Genomic DNA, 20508 nt, shown 5'->3' with positions numbered 1-20508 from the left:
CACACACACTATTGGGTGGGGGTTGGGGAGCAGTGAGTTAGCTTAAGTTTATTCCAGGAAGATTACAGGAGTGAAAGGTATGCTGTAAGGATAGATCCCATCTGTGCAACTCAGCAACGCTGGTGGTGGTGGGAAGGATCCACATGGCAAAGGCTGTGAAGCACCCACTGAAATCTTGCATTGTGTGTTGTGCTGCACGTTGCATCACGAGGTGGTCCACCTCATTTTTGGCAACAGTTTGGTGGTGGTCATTCATTCTAGTTGACGGTTGGTTGATTGTCATACTAATGTAAAACACTGTGCAGTGTTTGCAGCAGAGCTGGTGTGTAACATGTCTGCTTTCACAGGTAGCCCAGCCTCTGATGGGGTAGGGTAAGCCAATGACAGATCTGGAGTAGGTAGTGCTGGGTGGGTGGATTTGACAGGTCTTGCATTTGGGTCTTCCACAGGGGCATGATCCCTGTGACAAGGGATTGGGGGTGGGAGTGGCATAGGGATGGAGGTTGGGTGTGTGGCGGACCACCACCCAAGGAGGGACTGCAAGTATTTTGGATGCTCCTATCAATGATTCAGCGCTTCTACCTAGGAATTTGGTAATTCTCAACAACAACTTTCCATGCATTATTTTTGAGTTTTGAATATAAACATATGTGAAAGGCTTACACAGAGACATAAAGTTGATCATGTACGCAACAACAGACAATCTATACATATTATGATGATTAGTAAAAAACCAAGCTACTGAAACTCTATGGTTTGTGTATCTTAGCTTCGTACATCCAGATTTGTCATCTAGAATAGCACTGTGGGACAGAACCTAAAATGTAAACGGTTTTTGTTTTGCAGAAGAGAGCCATGTGTAGTGTACATCTGACCCATTTAGAGGGAGGGACCCTACAGTTCTCAACCCTATGGCGCAAGTCCAGGAAGTCGCAGCCTACCTTGTCACAGAACCTTCCAAGTTTCTGGTTCAGTCCTTCCACTCAACTCAGAATCAAGGGGACAATGTTGCAAATTGTGAGCTTCACTGAAACTCCGTGCACAGGCCAGTCTTCTCAACCTTCTCTCCCAGTTGCTGGAATGACACATGTATGACTTCCGAGCCCAGATGACAAGCATTGTTTGTTCCAATATGCTTCTCGGTATGCAGTTGGTTGCACCCTTTTCCCTCAATGACTGCTGGAATAGCCTCTTCAACATGTTGAATGATGCCTCCAGGCATACACATTGAGCGCACCTGGTGTACTTTCCTGCCCCTTGCTGCCATTTCCCTAATGGGTACCACCATTCACAGTATGTTTGAACTGCCGACGATTAATAGACCCTTACTCTTTTGTATTTGCCTCCTCTTGACACTGGACAAAATAGTTTCCCCAAAACAGGTGAAGTGCATCCCGCTAGCTCAGTTTAAGATTCAGTGAAAGATAGCAATTCGAAATTGTTGGTTGGACAGTGTGTATGTGAAAAGGTATTTTGTTTTGCATAAGAGAACCATGAAGGATTGTAGTATTTGTCCTTTGCTACAATTCTTCATGGCTCTCTTCTGCAAAATCAAAACCCTTTTCATTTTAGGTATTGTCCCACAGTGATACTCTAGATGCTAAAGGTCTGTTGTCCTTTGCTGCAATTCTGCTGCTACTTAGGTGGCTGACTGTTTATGAGGTGCACACAACAGCACAAGGGTCATTTAGATTACATAACTCTCTATCCAACCCAGATAACGATAGTGTAGGAAACCCACCAGCATCAGTGTAAGATTGAAGCAAATGCCTCCCACAGGTGAGACTACTAAAATCCTAGTAGTAAACTGCCAAAACATTTGCAACAAAGTGCCAGAGTTCAGTGCTCCTGAAAAGCAATGAAGCTCACATAATACTAGGTACAGAATGCTGGTTAAAACCTGAAATTGATAGCAGTGAGATTTTTGGGGAAAATTTAAGTGTATATCGAAAACGTAGGCTAATGGGAAACAGAGGTGGTGTATTTGTCACAGTAGACAAAAAACTCCAATACACCGAGATAGAAATTAAAGCTGCAGATCTTTCTATTACCCACCAGACTCCTCTCCTGATGTAACTGAAAACTTCAGAGAAAATCTCAGTTCACTTGTATGTAAGTTCCCCAGTCACACTGTAATCATCAGTGGGACTTTAATCATTCAACAGTTAATAGGGAAAAATTACAGTTTTGTTAGTGGTGCATGTGATAAGACATCCTGTGAAACTTTACTTAATGCCTTCTCTGAAAAGTACCTAGAACAGATAGTTTGGAACCCCACTCACGATGGTAATATATTGGATCTAATGGCAATAAATACGGCTGACCTTTTTGAGGTCGTGCACATCAAAACTGGTATCAGTGACCATGATGCGGTTGTGACAACAATGATTACCAAAGTACAAAAGATAAGATTGCGATGCGCTTTTGTAAGCCAGTCATAGCTCATATCACGTGATCTTGCCAGCTGATGACAGCAGATATTCAGAGCATAGGACACAGGACGTAGTCAGTCAATAGCAACATCACTGTTAAGCAGTGTGAACACACAAATAGGAAAAGTTAATGGTTTAAATTAATATACACAGTGTTACCACAAGAAAAGAAAAGCTATCACATATAATATTGGTCTCTAAGATTAATAAGCTGCAGGAGAAGCTAAGCTTTCACATATAATGTTGATCTTTTTTGTGCATGTTACACTTTAAGATACAGCACACAAATGTGCCAGTAAAATTTTTAATAACCACAGAAACGTCTGACCTTCTGGGCTAGAAATTCTTCTAAATAGCTCGTCATCAAAGACTTGATTTTTAAATGAGAGTCAAACCCTCTGTGATTTAAGAAATTCATTATACATTCTCGTACATAGTTCATCTTGTAAAAAAGGAAATTTACTTTGAAAATAATTCTTCTCAAACCACCGTTTGCAATATTCTTCTGCAACCTGTTAGAAACAGGTTTGTTCCAGCAGTTGCCTGAGAGCGCTAGACAACAGGCATCACTGTGCTTGCGGGGCAACGGTGATGTAGGAAGCCAGTATGTTCATACATGTAAAGCATTAAAAGATCTTATATTATACCATAAAAGAAACAAGGTATCAGAGGATACTCCAAGAGCATCAGAATTTCATGAACTATACTAAAATGCATAATTCAGCTTAACGTGCACATTCGTATGTCCAGATTCTCAATGAAGTAGGCCTTGACCTGATATTAAACATTTCAGTGTGGTTTTTGGGATGTAAATTTTCTTGGAGTACCAGTACTTTTATTATAGCAGTACCTTTATTACGGCATAACGCCATACATGCTAGACAATGAAAACATGCTCTTGAAATGTAGTGGACTGTTGAAACTAGCCAATAGTGTGGAACTAAACACTTTGTTTCAAATAAATTGACTGCTTTAGTGGAAAATATTAATAAAAGCCAAGTTTCTGTAGCAAACCGACAACAACAACAATAATAATAATGATAATAATAAAGAGACATTGTCCTGCAAGGTGATTAATGCTAGTAACACATTTTGGCCTTCCATGATTATATAAATGTATTTTAATTCGTTTGATAGCTCCCGTCCACAGAAATCCGTTCTGCTTTTATTTGATGTGAGAGCAGTAAACGAAGAGGAAACAGAAAAATCACTAAATGTAATCATCGGTCATGTGGAGAGTACCCACCTCCCCACAACTCAGATTACTATGCACATCAGCCCTGGATTTACGATATTTGCGAACTGGGGCAATACAAGACAGTGGTTCCCTCATGCAAGTGTTTGTGATAGGACTTTTCAAAAATATGTTCATTTTGTAGCACACATCTTTTAGAACCCGATACATAAAGCATATGTGTTTGAGGAAATGTTATTTGGTTTTAAGTGTGCCAAAGTGCAATGCCACGCCTCTTCACACAGCATTCTTCTACCGCACGTCACTGCATTTCGCTCTGTGGAATTCAAACATGTATATTTTGTAATGGATGTCATCAAACTAAATTCAGTACAGTGGAAATTAAAATGTCCTGTGGTGCCTCTCCTGCTCCCAGTCAGCTGGTTTGACATCCCACCCCTCTTTAAAAAACTTGCAATAAATGCTGTATGGGATTATTTGTAACTGGGAGAACAACTCTTCAGAAAATTTGCACTCTTTATTGACTATTAGCTAATAACTAGCTGTTTTGTATGACATAAAATTAAATATAGGACACATAAAACCAGTAAAGATAAGTGACAAGCAAGACAGTACACATTTCTTCAATCCTTAGGTCCTAGCAATTTTTTCTCTCTAATCTTGCTACAGCTTTACATGGTGTGCTTTACTTTCTGCAAAGAACTCTATTAACTCATCAAAGTTCCAACATTTTGCTACATGAAAAATTGAAATGTCATTGTCTAATACTGAAAAAGCTGTTAATGCAAATAGTACCAAAGACTGGAGTTGTTTCTCAATACGATTAAATCTATTTTGTCACTGTCTGCTAGATAAAATGCAATGAGCCTTTCTAATATTGCAGCGGTTGTCACTTACACCAAATAAACGAGACTATTTTGGCACAAGTGGTGATTTTTATAATATGACAGAATATAATTCACGAAGTACCTATATCAAATCCCTAATACGCCTGAGCAGGGGCAGATATCCAGTTGTTGGGCAGGGGAGGTGGTGAGAAGGGAGGGGGGGGGGGAGTAGTTGGAAAAAGAAGAAGAAGAAGAAGAGGGGGGGGGGGGGAGTAGTGGTTGAATGACAACTGTGTAGTGCTGGAATGGGAGCAAGGAAGGGGCTGGATGGGTGAGCACAGCAACTAACGAAGGTTGAGGCCAGTAGGGTTATGGGAACGTAGTATATATTGCAGGGAAAGTTCCCACCTGCGCATTTCAGAAAAGCTGTTGTTGGTGGGAAGGATCCACATGGCACAGGCTGAGAAGCAGTCATTGAAATGAAGGGTATCATGTTTGGCAGCATGTTCAGCATATCAAACCTACTAACCATCAGCGATACCTCCATTTCGACAGCTGCCACCCATTCCATACCCAGAAGTCCCTTCCATACAGCCTAGCCACCCGTGGCCGTCACATCTGCAGTGATGAGCAGTTCCTCTTGAAATATACACCGTAGCCTATACTGACCGTAATCATCCTCCCAACCTCATACAAAATCAAACAGCCCGTGCCTTATCTTTCCAGTCTCCCACCACCTCCCAAGGTCCCACTATCTGACCACAGAGGAGCATTCCCGTTGTAACCCAGTACCACCCAGGACTGGAGCAACTGAATTACATTCTCCACCAGGGTTTTGATTACCTCTTGTCTTGCCCTGAAATGAGAAATGTCCTGCCCACCATCCTTCCCACCCCTCCCACAGTGGAATTCCGCCATGCACCGAACCTACACAATATACTCGTCCATCCTTACACAACCTCTGCTCCCAATCCCTTACCTCATGGTTCATACCCCTGTAATAGACCTAGATGCAAGACCTGCCCCATACATCCTCCCACCACCACCACCACCACCTCCTACTCCAATCCGGTCACTAACATCACCTATCCCACCAAAGGCAGGGCTACCTATGAAACCAGTCATGAGGTCCAAGCTAAGCTGCAACCACTGTGCTGCATTCTATGTAGGCATGACCACCAACAAGCCATCTGTCCGCATGTATGGCCACCAAGAAACTATGGCCAAGAAACAAGTGGACTACCTGTTGCTGAACACACTACCAAATGTGATTATCCTTCATTTAAATGACTGCCTCAAACCCTGTGCCACATGGATTCTTCCCACCAACACCAGCTTTCTACATCTACATCTACATCCATACTCCGCAAACCACCTGACGGTGTGTGGCGGAGGGTACCTTGAGTACCTCTATCGGTTCTCCCTTCTATTCCAGTCTTGTATTGTTCGTGGACAGAAGGATTGTCGGTATGCTTCTGTGTGGGCTCTAATCTCTCTGATTTTATCCTCACGGTCTCTTTGCAAGATATACGTAGGAGGGAGCAATATCCTGCTTGACTCTTCGGTGAAGGTATGTTCTCGAAACTTTAACAAAAGCCCGTACCGAGCTACTGAGTGTCTCTCCTGCAGAGTCTTCCACTGGAGTTTATCTATCATCTCCGCAACGCTTTTGCGATTACTAAATGATCCTGCAACAAAGCGCGCTGCTCTCTGTTGGATCTTCTCTATCTCTTCTATCAACCCTATCTGGTACGGATCCCACACTGCTGAGCAGTATCAAGCAGTGGGCAAACAAGCGTACTGTAACCTACTTCCTTTGTTTTCGGATTGCATTTCCTCAAGATTCTTCCAATGAATCTCAGTCTGGCATCTGCTTTACCAACAATCAACTTTATATGATCATTCCATTTTAAATCACTCCTAATGCATACTCCCAGATAATTTATGGAATTAACTGCTTCCAAGTTGCTGACCTGCTATATTGTAGCTAAATGATAAAGGATGTATCTTTCTATGTATTCGCAGCACATTACACTTGTCTACATTGAGATTCAATTGCCATTCCCCGCACCATGCGTCAATTCGCTGCAGATCCTCCTGCATTTCAGTACAATTTTCCATTGTTACAACCTCTCGATACACCACAGCATCATCTGCAAAAAGCCTCTGTGAACTTCCGATGTCATCCACAAGGTCATTTATGTATATTTTGAATGGCAACGGTCCTCTAACACTCCCCTGCGGCACACCTGAAATCCATTGAGAACGACATGCTGCGTTCTGTTATCTAGGAACTCTTCAATCCAATCACACAATTGGTCTGACAGTCCATATGCTCTTACTTTGTTCATTGAACGACTGTGGGGAGCTGTATCGAACGCCTTGCGGAAGTCAAGAAACACGGCATCTACCTGGGAACCCGTGTCTATCGCCCTCTGAGTCTCGTGGACGAATAGCGCAAGCTGGGTTTCACACGACCATCTTTTTCGAAACCCATGCTGATTCCTACAGAGTAGATTTCTAGTCTCCAGAAAAGTCATTGTACTCGAGCATAATACGTGTTCCAAAATTCTACAACTGATAGACGTTAGAGATATAGGTCTATAGTTCTGCACATCTGTTCGATGTCCCTTCTTGAAAACGGGGATGACCTGTGCCCTTTTCCAATCCTTTGGAACGCTACGCTCTTCTAGAGACCTATGCTACACCGCTGCAAGAAGGGGGCGAGTTCCTTCGCATATTCTGTGTAAAATCGAACTGGTATCCCATCAGGTCCAGCGGCCTTTCCTCTTTTGAGCGATTTTAATTGTTTCTCTATCCCTCAGTCGTCTATTTCGATATCTACCATTTTGACATCTGTGCAACAATCTAGAGAAGGAGCTACAGTGCAGTCTTCCTCTGTGAAACAGCTTTGGAAAAAAACATTTAGTATTTCGGCCTTTAGTCTGTCATCCTCTGTTTCAGTACCATTTTGGTCACAGAGTGTCTGGACATTTTGTTTTGATCCACCTACCGCTTTGACATAAGACCAAAATTTCTTAGGATTTTCTGCCAAGTCAGTACATAGAACTTTACTTTCGAATTCACTGAACGCCTCTCGCAAAGCCCTCCTCACACTAAATTTCGCTTCGCGTAATTTTCGTTTGTCTGCAAGGCTTTGGCTATGTTTATGTTTGCTGTGAAGTTCCCTTTGCTTCCGCAGCAGTTTTCTAACTCGGTTGTTGTACCACGGTGGCTCTTTTCCATCTCTTACGATCTTGCTTGACACATACTCATCTAATGCATATTGTACGACGGTTTTGAACTTTGTCCACTGATCATCAACACTATCTATACTTGAGACAAAACTTTTGTGTTGAGCCATCAGGTACTCTGTAATCTGCTTTTTGTCACTTTTGCTAAACAGAAAAATCTTCCTACCTTTTTTAATATTTCTATTTACGGCTGAAATCATCGATGCAGTAACCGCTTTACGATCGCTGATTCCCTGTTCTGCGTTAACTGTTTCAAATAGTTCGGGTCTGTTTGTCACCAGAAGGTCTAATATGTTATCGCCACGAGTCGGTTCTCTGTTTAACTGCTCAAAGTAGTTTTCAGATAAAGCACTTAAAAAAATTTCACTGGATTCTTTGTCCCTGCCACCCATTATGAACGTTTGAGTCTCCCAGTCTATATCCGGCAAATTAAAATCTCCACCCAGAACTATAACGTGGTGGGGAAATCTACTCGAAATATTTTCCAAATTATCCATCAGGTGCTCAGCCACAACAGCTGCTGAGCCAGGGGGCCTATAGAGACATCCAATTACCATGTCTGAGCCTGCTTTAACCGTGACCTTCACCCAAATTATTTCACATTTCGGATCTCCGTCAATTTCCTTCGATACTATTGCACTTCTCATCGCTATAAACATGCCTCCCCCTTCACTGTCCAGCCTGTCTCTGCGGTATACATTCCAATCTGAAATACGCAGGTGGGAACTTTCCCTGCAGTACATCCTACGTTCCCATAACCCTCCTGTCCTCGCCCATCCAGTCCCTTCCCTGTTCCCATTCCAGAACTACACAGCTAGTATCTCACCACCACACCCAGTCTCTTTTTCCCCTTCTCCTTTTCCACAACCCCCCCCCCCCCCAACTCTCCCCAGCCCTCCACCTAACCTACAACACTTCACTGTCTGCCATCCCCACCATACTACCCATTCCCCTGCCCGCCCCAGCCTCCTCCTTACCCCCACCCAGTCACCACTCCCATCATGCACTAGTGCTGCTGCTTGCAGTGTGGTTTCAGTTGCCTGAGACTGCAGTCATGTGTGTGAGTTGTGTCTGTGCGTGCGTGCGTGCGTGCGTGCGTGTGCGTGTGCGTGTGTGTGTGTGTTGACAAAGGCCATTGGCAAAAGCCTTAAGTGTGAAAATCTTTTTGTTGTACCTATCTGTGACTCAGCATCTCCGCTATATGGTGAGAAGCAACTTTCCTTCTCATAACATTATTATGTATGTACATATTTTCACACTGCTCATGCATGTAAAATTACATGTCACAAACACAAACAGTTAAACAAGGGAACAATTGTGGCCTCCACATACCTTGGCCTGATCACGTGTTATGCCAGCTGCCTTGGCTGTGACACTGTGCATATCTGTGCCATCTTTCTTTTTCCCGGCTAATGTCATCCAGCCAAGTGGTGTTCCACCATGTATTCGTGTCTGAGCAGCGTCTCCCAGCAGCGCGGCTATCCACAACTCCTGAGAATCCACATCTGCACCAACGATGCAGTAGCCTGGCGGAGCTCGTACCATTGCTCTCAGTTCTGAGCCCACACGATCGCTCCTTGCATTTGACGCAGTCATCCATGTTGGCTCCACTGCACGCCGAGTAAGTGTTCCACATACTATCACCTGAACAGTGTAAGGAGTGCTCTTAAACCAATGTACATGACATCTGTCCTTCAACTGTCAAATCAGTGTACAATCTTATTTATCATGATAAAGAATTTAGGATAAGGTAATACAGCTCATTTGACTTGGAATTTTAGACGTCTCCAAACAGACATCACTATGTACCATTTATTTAGGACATAACTAGTTTCAAGAGTTCACCTCTCATTCGCAATTGCAACAAAGATCGCCAGTTGTGAGGTCACTAAGAAGAAATGTTACATGCCACTGCCATGCATAACCATCTCAGAGCATGTAGACTATCCACATGGTGACACATGTAAACATCCAAGTGCCATTTCATAAGCAGTCTGTTTTTTGATTGCTTGGTTAGTGGGCAGTACAAGTACCCCTGCTCATCAGTTGGCACTCTGATGTATACATGCACCACCACACTCTTATGTATACATGCACCATCATATGTAACAATATTATGAAAAGGAAAGTTGCCACTCACCGTATAGTGGAGATATTGCGTCACAGACAGGTACCATCATATGGATAATTCATATGCTCTTATATGTTTTTATGCAGCAACAATGTTTGAGGTTCACAACAAGTGAATTTCGTTATTTTTGATAATGAGAGGTGAAATCCTGAAACTAGTTATATATTAAATAAATGATATAATGGTAGCTACTCGGAAAATCTTTTTATGAAATTTCCAAGTCAGGTCAATGTGCGACTTTTACATCTTGCAAAATCTAAACATACTAGCCATATTTTCCACATTTATTACAATAACATCATTACTCATATAAAAATAAAACAGAAAAACAAATACAAATTAGGACACTAGAATCAAAAAATGTGGGAAACAACTCTGTCTGTTAAAAATATTGATTCATCACGAGAAAAAATTATTTAAATCACTTTCAAATAATTTGTTAATACCACAGAGGATTTCATATTATTTGGAAGTGAGTTAGATTTTGGTGTTTGTGCATTTTACACCTTTTTGTATTAGAGACAAATTCTTTAGGTTACAGTGTGTGTCACATTTACTTCTTGTATTATTATGTTAGTATGTTTCATTTGTTTCATCATAAGAAGGGTTGTCAGGTATGAAAGTCATAATAGAAAAGATACAGTGTGAGGTAGTGGTTGGTATCCTTACTTGCTTAAAATGACTATGGCAAAACATTTTTTGAAATATTCCACACATGACTCTAGTAAGTGTGAAAACTTTTTTATGGCGATGAATTGCTCCAGATTCCATAACTAATAAGTAAATGGAAAAACTGGTATACTTTGAAACACCAATACCTTCAATATTGGAAGTGATCTTTCCTGCCCTTCCAAATAATTATTTTTGTTTCACAAGGTTAGGTTAAAGTGTAGAATTCCATCAAAACTGAAGTAACTGGACATAGAATACTAACTCCTAGATGGCAATGTCTACTGAGAGGAACCATTCCAGTATTCATCTAAAATAATTTATAAAATAACAACAAATGCAAAACAAGATGGCTGGAAAGTGACATGAACTTCACTCTTCCAAGACAATAAACCAGAATCTTAAGCGCTGTATTACTTCATTTAAGCACTTGGATATGTTAATTTGATGTTAACATCTTATTTATCAGTGTAGCACTTATAAATTTCTTAGCATAAATGGCACACTAGTTGGAGAAATACCTAACTCCATTACTGAGGTATGAGTTTTTCGGAATGAATATTTGGAAGAGTTGCAAAGTGGCAAGGAGAAGCCTCTTTTGACCCTGGGTGGCAAACCTTTACACAGAGAACCGACAGAAGCCACTACTAGCTGCTGTTTTGAGATTGTGGTTTTAGTAATTACCTGATGACATCTTCACATTGAGGCTACATGGTGAGGAACAATTCTGAAAATTTTGTAACATCATGAGGCAACCCACAGTGCAGAGCAAACTATTGTCCATCACAAAGAGGTCTCCTGATGGTGGCTGGGTTGTGTCCAGATCTGGTACTGTTTCTCAGGCAAGGCTGTCTGTGGCTGTTGGCCAAAAGGCTACCCCAATACTTCTAACAAACAAATTTGAGGCACTGATTTCCACTGATATTGAGACAGAGCCTGTGGGATCCTGCCTCCCCTCTGTCAAGGTCAGGCACCTATTGAAGCAAAAGAAGGGTCTGTTAGTTGTAGGCAGTTCAAATTTTAGGTGTGGATGGGGGTCTGTCTTAGAGAAACGTTGTCATGGAAGAGGACCATCTCAGCAAGCAGTCACTTTGTACATCAAGAGAAATCATCTTCCATCTGAAAGTGACTATACCAGGAACTATTGAGAGCACAAGTTGCAGTCAGCTATAGATCATCACTGATTATGGCACCAATAATACCTGTTGTTTGGAATATGACACCATTCTTGTTTCTGGCTCAAATGGCTCTGAGCACTATGGGACTTAACATCTATGGTCATCAGTCCCCTAGAACTCAGAACTACTTAAACCTAACTAACCTAAGGACAGCACACAACACCCAGCCATCACGAGGCAGAGAAAATCCCTGACCCCGCCGGGAATCGAACCCGGGAACCCGGGCATGGGAAGCGAGAACGCTACCGCACGACCACGAGATGCGGGCATTCTTGTTTCTCTGGAGAGAGTGATGGAAATGGTGATGACAGGTAGCTTCACTCAGAATGGGGTTTTAGCAGCATCATTCTGAAGACTTACGAAGGCCCTCTTGTTAGGAATTGTGTGGAGAGCCTAAAGAGACTTCACTAGTTCTGCTATGAGCTCTGATGTTGATTCCTCAACCTACACTACACTTGAAAAGTCATCATGGATAGGTTTGGCATGCAGTATTCATTGGAAATGGGCATGCACGTGGCAGAGTGTGCATGAAATGTGAATATTTTTAAGAATTAAGAGAAACACTGAGACCTCTAGTAGAAAAACCAGCAGCAGACAAAGCAACTACTGTAACAAATCAGGATGCAAATGTGGAGAGTGAGGCTCTTAAAATATTAGTTGTTAATTGCCCAGCTAGCCAAGCATATTAAAGTACCTGCTCCGGGGATACAGGGTAGCATGCTGATCGCAAATCGAATCCACCTGCCGGATTAATCACGAGGGCCAGATGTGCTGGCACGCATTTAGGTGGTTTCCCACATCTGAACAGGTAAATACTGGGCTCATACCTATGTCTCACCTCAGATAGATGCTATGCAAACATTTAGAAAACATTCTCACACCTGAACATGATGTACACTAGACACAGGCAGATAAGAGTACACAGATTCCATTCCGGGAGACATGATGGTGTCAGGAATGGCATATGGCCACCCATTACAACTAACATTATCACATCTGAAATAACATGCCAAGCTTGTGGAAGCACAGGAAAACACTAGGAAGAAGAAGAATTGTTGGAGCATTCACAACTATGTCAAGAGCCTTCTAGATATCAGTCAACCCGACCCCATATTTAGAACTGAGACTTGGTTCAAATCCACAATAGAGAGTAGAGAAATTTTTATCAGCATGTGAAATGTATATAGGAAAAATAGTAACAATATTATGGACAGGATAGTTGCTACTCACCATATAACAAAGATGCTGAGTAGCAGATAGGCACTACAAAAAGACTGTCACACAAAGCTATACATCGTCTACGCTATATGGTGAATAGCAACAATCCTAGTCATAATATTGTTACACTCAACCCCTGATTTTCCATTGTTTGATATGGGAAAGAGAGATTAGACTGTTCAAGAACAGCAGCAGTGGTTATGGTAAGAATCAGAAACATTAGGCCTAGCAAGGTCCAAAATGAGTCTGTCTGTGAGCTAATACTGCCAATAGTAAATGGAGTGTATGGACTTGGATTAATAATCAAATGTTTCTACAGGCCACCAAATTGAGACACATTAGTCATAGAGTCTTTCAAAGCCATATGAAACTTGATAGTGTGGAAATTTCCCAAGCATATTGTAACAGTAGGTAATGACTTTAACTTGTTCTGTAACACCTGGGGAAACTACAGATACATAATCAGCAGTAAGGACAAACAGTTTTATGAAGTAATACTGAACAAATTTGCAGATAACTAACTAGTCCAGTGGCCCACTAGTGACAGAAACAGACTCGATCTTTGCACGAGTGTCACCAATGAAACACAGATTAGCAATCATGGTGGTATTATGGATATGAGGATCCCCCAAGGCAATAAACTCATTAAGAAAGTTAAGAGAATGTATGTTTGGTTGAACTAACAAACCGTTACCAACAACCCTCCATCACACACTATGATGTGGCTGGTGAACTATAGGTGTAGATCAAATAAACTCAGAATATTCAGTTAAAATTTTACAAACACAGAACAATTGTGGTTAAAGCTCAAAGCCATTATAAACCAAGTAAACTAACAAAAGATGTCAAAGACCCACCTTGATTTAAATGTTCCATCCAAAGCACTTCATAAAAACAGAGATTACTATATTCTCGTTACATCAGAGAATGAACAGAAACTGATAGAGAAGACTAACAAGCAGCCTGTGCATCCGTAGGAAGGGTTATGTGTGAAGGATGTGAAAATTTCCCAAAGTCAGATCCTGGCAAAGTGTTTCTGGTAATAAGAAACCAAAGGATTCAAGCCTGTATCCAATCCCTCCTGTGCCACTCTGATAATGAAATTGAAGAGAAAAGTCAAGGAAGCTGAAATGAAATTCTAAATTTAGAAATGTGTTCTCATTCAAGTATGCTACAGTACCAATGTTGATACTCACTCACTCCCTCCCCCCTCCCTCTCCCCCCTCCCTCACCCCTCTCCCTCCCTCCCTCTCCCCCCTCCCTCCCTCTCCCCTCTCCCTCCCTCCCTCTCCCCCCTCCCCCTCTCCCCCCATTTCCCCTCCCCCTCCCTCTCCCCCCTCCCTCTCCCCCCCTACCTCCCTCTCCCCCCCCACATGTACTGTCGTTTTTGATAAGAATTCGTATGTAATATTTTTTTTTGTGTAGATTTTTAACCCACTGTCTGGGGTCACTTGTGGTCATTGAATTGCCCAGTTAGGCCTAACTATTTGCAATATCTATCTGGTCAATCCAATGAGGGGCCCATGTGACGAAGCAAACTGGGATACTTTTACTTCCCCTCTTGTTTTGACATCTGCCTCCTTACTCTCGTTTTTTCAATTTTAACTAATTACCGTTAACATACATGAGAACAATCTCCATTTTCATTAAAGACAAAGGTTGGCCCTCAGTTTTAAAAGAATATACCACCAGATCTAATTTTGTGGTTAGTTTTACGTATGTCATTGATTTTCTAATTTATTTCGACTATTCCTAGTTAGTATCTTTTGTTATAGGGTGAAATCAGTAATTGTTTCGTAATTTAAATTCTAGTGTTCATGTGTAAGCAAATATAAATTCTGTATTAATTATAAACATTTGGAGGAACAACTAACTGTATTTTTAAAGGATGTACTTGGCTCTATTTGAAAACATGTTAGCACAGCCAGCCCTTAATTAATTCCAAAGTAATTAACAGTTTTGTCAGAAGTATTGTTTGCATAATGATATTTGTTAATTTCATCATTTAAACAAATAATTCAGCTTAAACCTTGTAGTAGAAGAAAATGTTAAATAGAACAAACTTTTTGATGTATTCAGTTAATTTAATGAGTTAAGTTTTAATTGTAATTTCTATAAATTAAACTTTGAACAATGTGTAGTTTCAGCACCTATTATTGTGAGGATAGACAGGGTGAGTCACCTAACGTTACCGCTGGATATATTTCGTAAACCACATCAAATACTGACGAATCGATTCCACAGACCAAACGTGAGGAGAGGGGCTAGTTGTAACGCCGGAAATGCATATCCTCCTATTTCCATCTATTGTACTATAATTTTTTTCCTTGTTTTGTTACCTCAAGATATGACATTTCTGTGTCTTTATATATTGTAATTGTTTATATATATATATAATAGAGGGAAACATTCCACGTGGGAAAAATATATCTAAAAACAGATATGATGTGACTTACCAAACGAAAGCGCTGGCAGGTCGATAGACACACAAACAAATACAAACACACACACAAAATTCAAGCTTTCGCAACAAACTGTTGCCTCATCAGGAAAGAGGGAAGGATGTGGGTTTTAAGGGAGAGGGTAAGGAGTCATTCCAATCCCGGGAACGGAAAGACTTACCTTAGGGGGAAAAAAGGACGGGTATACACTCGCACACACACACATATCCATCCACACATATACAGACACAAGCAGACATCTCACAAGCAGACATATTTAAAGACCCTCTCCCTTAAAACCCACATCCTTTTGTCTTTCCCTCTCCTTCCCTCTTTCCTGATGAGGCAACAGTTTGTTGCGAAAGCTTGAATTTTGTGTGTGTGTTTGTGTTTGTTTGTGTGTCTATCGACCTGCCAGCGCTTTCGTTCGGTAAGTCATATCATCTTTGTTTTTAGATATATATATGGTGCGCCAGCTAATGCTTCCCGTCCGCGACACCATGTCAGAAACTATCATAGCAAGTCGAGCGCAATTACATGCTGCCAAACCCCGAAAGTGCGGCAACTCGTGGGAGCGTCATACAACACACCTGCTCCACTGCACTACCCCAGCCAGACTCCCTCTGCCCGCACTCCACGCGACAGAGTTAACACTACCAAAGATCCTAAACACTTTCGTTCTCCATACGACCTATCGATGTATTCGTTCGATAGCATAGTTTTCCCTAGGCAAGACCCAGCGTAAAATACAAATAATATTTACAAAACAAACCAATTATACATCGATATATATATATATATATATATATATATATATATATATATATATATATATATATATATATATATATATATATATATATATATATATATGCCGCGCTTTCGGGGTTTGGCAGCATGTAATTGCGCTCGACTTGCTATGATAGTTTCTGACACGGTGTCGCGGACGGGAAGCATTAGCTGGCGCACATCAAGAGCCCGTTTCGCCTGGTGACGGTGTCGAGAAGGAGGCAGGCCAACATCCAGCTTTTGCAACAGCGACGACCGACAATGAGTGACTGTCGCCAGCTCCCCGATCGACGGCTTCAAACCTTCAATCAACCAACAAGGAACACTGGAAGCACTTAAAGTTTTAGAACTGTATGACAGACCTCAGCTTTTAAAACTGTTCAAATCACAAAATTACAGCAACGTAGCATGAACCCTTGTTGCTCATTGTCCCAATTGCATTACCAAGCAGGATCCCTTCCTTTTCCGGAATGAACCCGAGTGTCGTTGAAATTCACACGCCAGCATTAAAGCAATATTATTCTATTTCACTGCTTTAATTTCAAAGTTCAGTTAAAGTATTCATAGCTGGCTACAATATTTAGATTACACAAGCACAAATTATGAGTGCGAGTTTTGTTACCATATTTTAGCTTACCTGTGACTACAGCTCAGCTTGGTACGTACTAAATTTTACTATTGTTAATTGTTCAGAATCATTTAATTCAAGTTCAAAGTTAAATCTCTTATTTCTAAATTGCGTAGATTCAAGTAGCTTTTGAAATGATTGTTGAGGTAGTCCAAGACTAACCGTATTTTACTGAATTTCGATGTGCTTCAGAAAGAAAGCTCACTATTAACTTTAGTCACTAAATTAACTTTCGATTTTCCGGTTTTATTAATTCTTTTGCTAAATTAAGTCAGAGTGTAGTGAAATTTATTACTTCTGACAAACTTTCAGTTTTCACACTACACGTGTCAACCTTCAGTTGCCATGCTTCTAGTGCTAACTATATGTGTAATAACCTTTCTTTTTCAGTTACTATAGTAATTGTCCTTAGGACTGGCGACCGTAATTTCCCCCAAATCTCAAATATCTAATTAGCACCAATTAATTGTTAACATGACGACCACACATTTACTTTCTTTATTAACTTTCCCTCTTTTCAAAATTAATTTCCACCAGTTTCATATGCATTTTTCCTTTCATTTAGATGTAACCCTTTCCTCCCTCTTTACCGACAGATTAACTTCAGTGACGATTGCTTTCCCCAAATTTCCTTTAGGTTTAATTTTTCACTGTCATTAAGGTCGATAAGTGAGGGGGAGGTTACATAGTGTAATTGGTTAATACAAACCATAAAAAAATGTACGGAAGTATGTTTTTTAACACAAACCTATGTTTTTTTTTTAATGGAACCCCGTTAGTTTTATTAGCACATCTGAACATATAAACAAATACGTAATCAGTGCCGTTTGTTGCATTGTAAAATGTTAATTACATCCGGAGATATTGTAACCTAAAGTTGACGCTTGAGTACCACTCCTCCGCTGTTAGATCGTGTGTATCGGAGAGCACCGAATTACGTAGGGATCCAAAGGGAACGGTGATGGACCTTAGGTACAGAAGAGACTGGAACAGCACATTACGTCCACATGCTAACACCTTTTTATTGGTCTTTTTCACTGATCCACATGTACATTACCATGAGGGGTGAGGTACACGTACACGTGGTTTCCGTTTTCAATTACGGAGTGGAATAGAGTGTGTCCCGACATGTCAGGCCAATAGATGTTCAATGTGGTGGCCATCATTTGCTGCACACAATTGCAATCTCTGGTGTAATGAATGTCGTACACGCCGCAGTACATCTGGTGTAATGTAGCCGCAGGCTGCCACAATACGTTGTTTCATATCCTCTGGGGTTGTAGGCACGTCACGGTACACATTCTCCTTTAACGTACCCCACAGAAAGAAGTCCAGAGGCGTAAGATCAGGAGAACGGGCTGGCCAATTTATGCATCCTCCACGTCCTATGAAACGCCCGTCAAACATCCTGTCAAGGGTCAGCCTAGTGTTAATTGCGGAATGTGCAGGTGCACCATCATGCTGATAGCACATACGTCGACGCGTTTCCAGTGGGACATTTTCGAGCAACGTTGGCAGATCATTCTGTAGAAATGCGATGTATGTTGCAGCTGTTTGGGCCCCTGCAATGAAGTGAGGACCAATGAGGTGGTCGCCAATGATTCCGCACCATACATTTACAGTCCACGGTCGCTGTCGCTCTACCTGTCTGAGCAAGTGAGGATTGTCCACGGACCAGTAATGCGTGTTCTGTAGATTCACTGCCCCATGGTTTGTGAAACTCACTTCATCGGTAAACAGGTAGAACTGCAATGCATTCTCTGTTAATGCCCATTGACAGAATTGCACTCGATGATTGAAGTCATCACCATGTAATTGCTGATGTAGCGACACATGAAACGGGTGAAAGTGGTGACGATGCATTATGTGCGTGACACTACTTTGACTCAGTCCACTGGCTCTCGCAATGTCCCGTGTACTCATGTGTGGGTTCATGGCAACAGCACCTAACACACCAACTGCACCCGCTTCTCCTATGACGGGCCTGTTACGGACCCGTTTGCGTGCTACGACCATACCTGTTGCATACAGTTGGCAGTAGATGTTTTGCAATGTGCGGCACGTTGGATGCTCTCTGTCCGGGTACCATTCTGCATACACCCTGCATGCTTCAGCTGCATTTCGTAGACACTCGCCATAGATGAGTATCATCTCTGCCTTTTCAGAGTTCGAATGCACCATGGTCACAGTTCCTACAACACTACACTATCACAGACGTCTGGTAACACGGTGTATTACAGTTGGTCTGCGTGCGGAGACGAATGCAGAATGACAATAGCAGCAAGGCTACATGCGGACACTGCGACAGCTAGACCAAACCACAACAGTGCACTACAGCCACACCCGTAAACACGGTCGTCATTGTAAACATGTCCCTGCAGATGCTGCTCGCCGACCGTGGCCCGTGTTTGTTACAACACGCAACTGAATGTCAGAGGTTTCAAGCGTCAACTTTAGGTTACAATATCTCCGGATGTAATTAACATTTTACAATGCAACAAACGGCACTGATTACATATTTGTTTATATGTTCAGATGTGCTAACAAAACTAACGTGGTTCCATTTAAAAAAACCTAGGTTTGTGTTAAAAAACATACTTCCGTGCGTTTTTGTATGGTTTGTATTAAACAATTACGCTAGCCCCTCTCCTCACGTTCGGTCTGTGGAATCGGTTCGTCAGTATTTGATATGGTTTACGAAATATATCCAGCGGTAACGTTAGGTTACTCACCCTGTATATGGGCCCGATTTCTAGTCCCAAGACAGTCAGTCCATGGCTGAGTTTCAGACAAGGAGCCTGCATTGGTTAGATCAACAACAGTGCATCCACTTAAATGTGAAATAAGTGTTACACCTATAGGCTGCGTGTTAAAACAATGACAGTGTCTGTTCCATATGTACCTTATTATTCTAAGAAAAGAGTGAACTGTGTGGTTAGGCTTCCACTGCTCGTAGATGTTTAACAGTAAACTATTGTAGCAGTATGTGGATGTTCACCTGCAACCTAGTAATAAGGCTTATTGAAAGTTAAACAATAGGAGCACTGGCTATATATATAACTGTGTATTATTGGGGAGGGGGAGGGGGGGTTGTGAACAGTGAAAGTAAACAACTGTGAAACTCAACTGTGCACCTGTTGGCTACATTATTTACAATAGCCAGTATCGAAATTACAAACCCCATTTTTCAGTCAGTGTAGGAACACAGTACATCGACACCGATGACAATAAACGAAGAAATAAAGCAGGCGAACGTCACAACCAATGCCAGAGTCTCACTTAACAGGCAGGAATGCTTATCACTTTCAACACAAAAAATTCTTTTTTCTAAGGAAATGAAAACTAGAGGTACAATTAGTGACAGCAGACGTGTTTTCACTGTTCTAAATCTCATATCGTCTCAAATACACAGACTTCTAAGAATGGCAATGATGCTACATTTTCTGCCATAATACGCAGAGCAAGGGTTGCCTGCTGCAGGCTTTAAGACAGCGCAAGCAACCAACATTATGGCATTACAGTGAAAACTGTGGCACCATTTCCATTATTTAAAGCCAAAGTATTTCAGAACATATACTGTTTAGAACAGTGAGACCAAGATGTCTGCCACCACTAATTGTACCTCAAGTTTTAATTTTGGTAGAAAAAACAAACATGTGCCTTAAAAACACACACACACACAAAACAACTTTGTATTGAAAGTGATGTTTGTTTACTTGTAGTGATTCTGCATTACTGTACATTGT

The 20508-nt window shown here is 41.4% G+C and overlaps 1 protein-coding gene across 1 annotated transcript in view; it reads right to left on the bottom strand.

The window, feature by feature from the left end:
- Positions 1–20508, bottom strand: part of LOC126253326 (DNA polymerase subunit gamma-1, mitochondrial) — a 144733-nt gene that overhangs the window by 29106 nt on the left and 95119 nt on the right. Inside the window, exon 9 of the mRNA XM_049954590.1 lies at positions 9041–9352. Within this exon, the coding sequence (XP_049810547.1) occupies positions 9041–9352 (312 nt within the window). The remainder of the gene's footprint in view (positions 1–9040; positions 9353–20508) is intronic.

Source organism: Schistocerca nitens, chromosome 4, assembly GCF_023898315.1.
Source record: "Schistocerca nitens isolate TAMUIC-IGC-003100 chromosome 4, iqSchNite1.1, whole genome shotgun sequence".
Classification (NCBI taxonomy): domain Eukaryota; kingdom Metazoa; phylum Arthropoda; class Insecta; order Orthoptera; family Acrididae; genus Schistocerca; species Schistocerca nitens.
The sequence above is the reverse complement of the archived record's forward strand: the minus strand, read 5'-3'. Positions and strand labels throughout refer to the sequence as shown.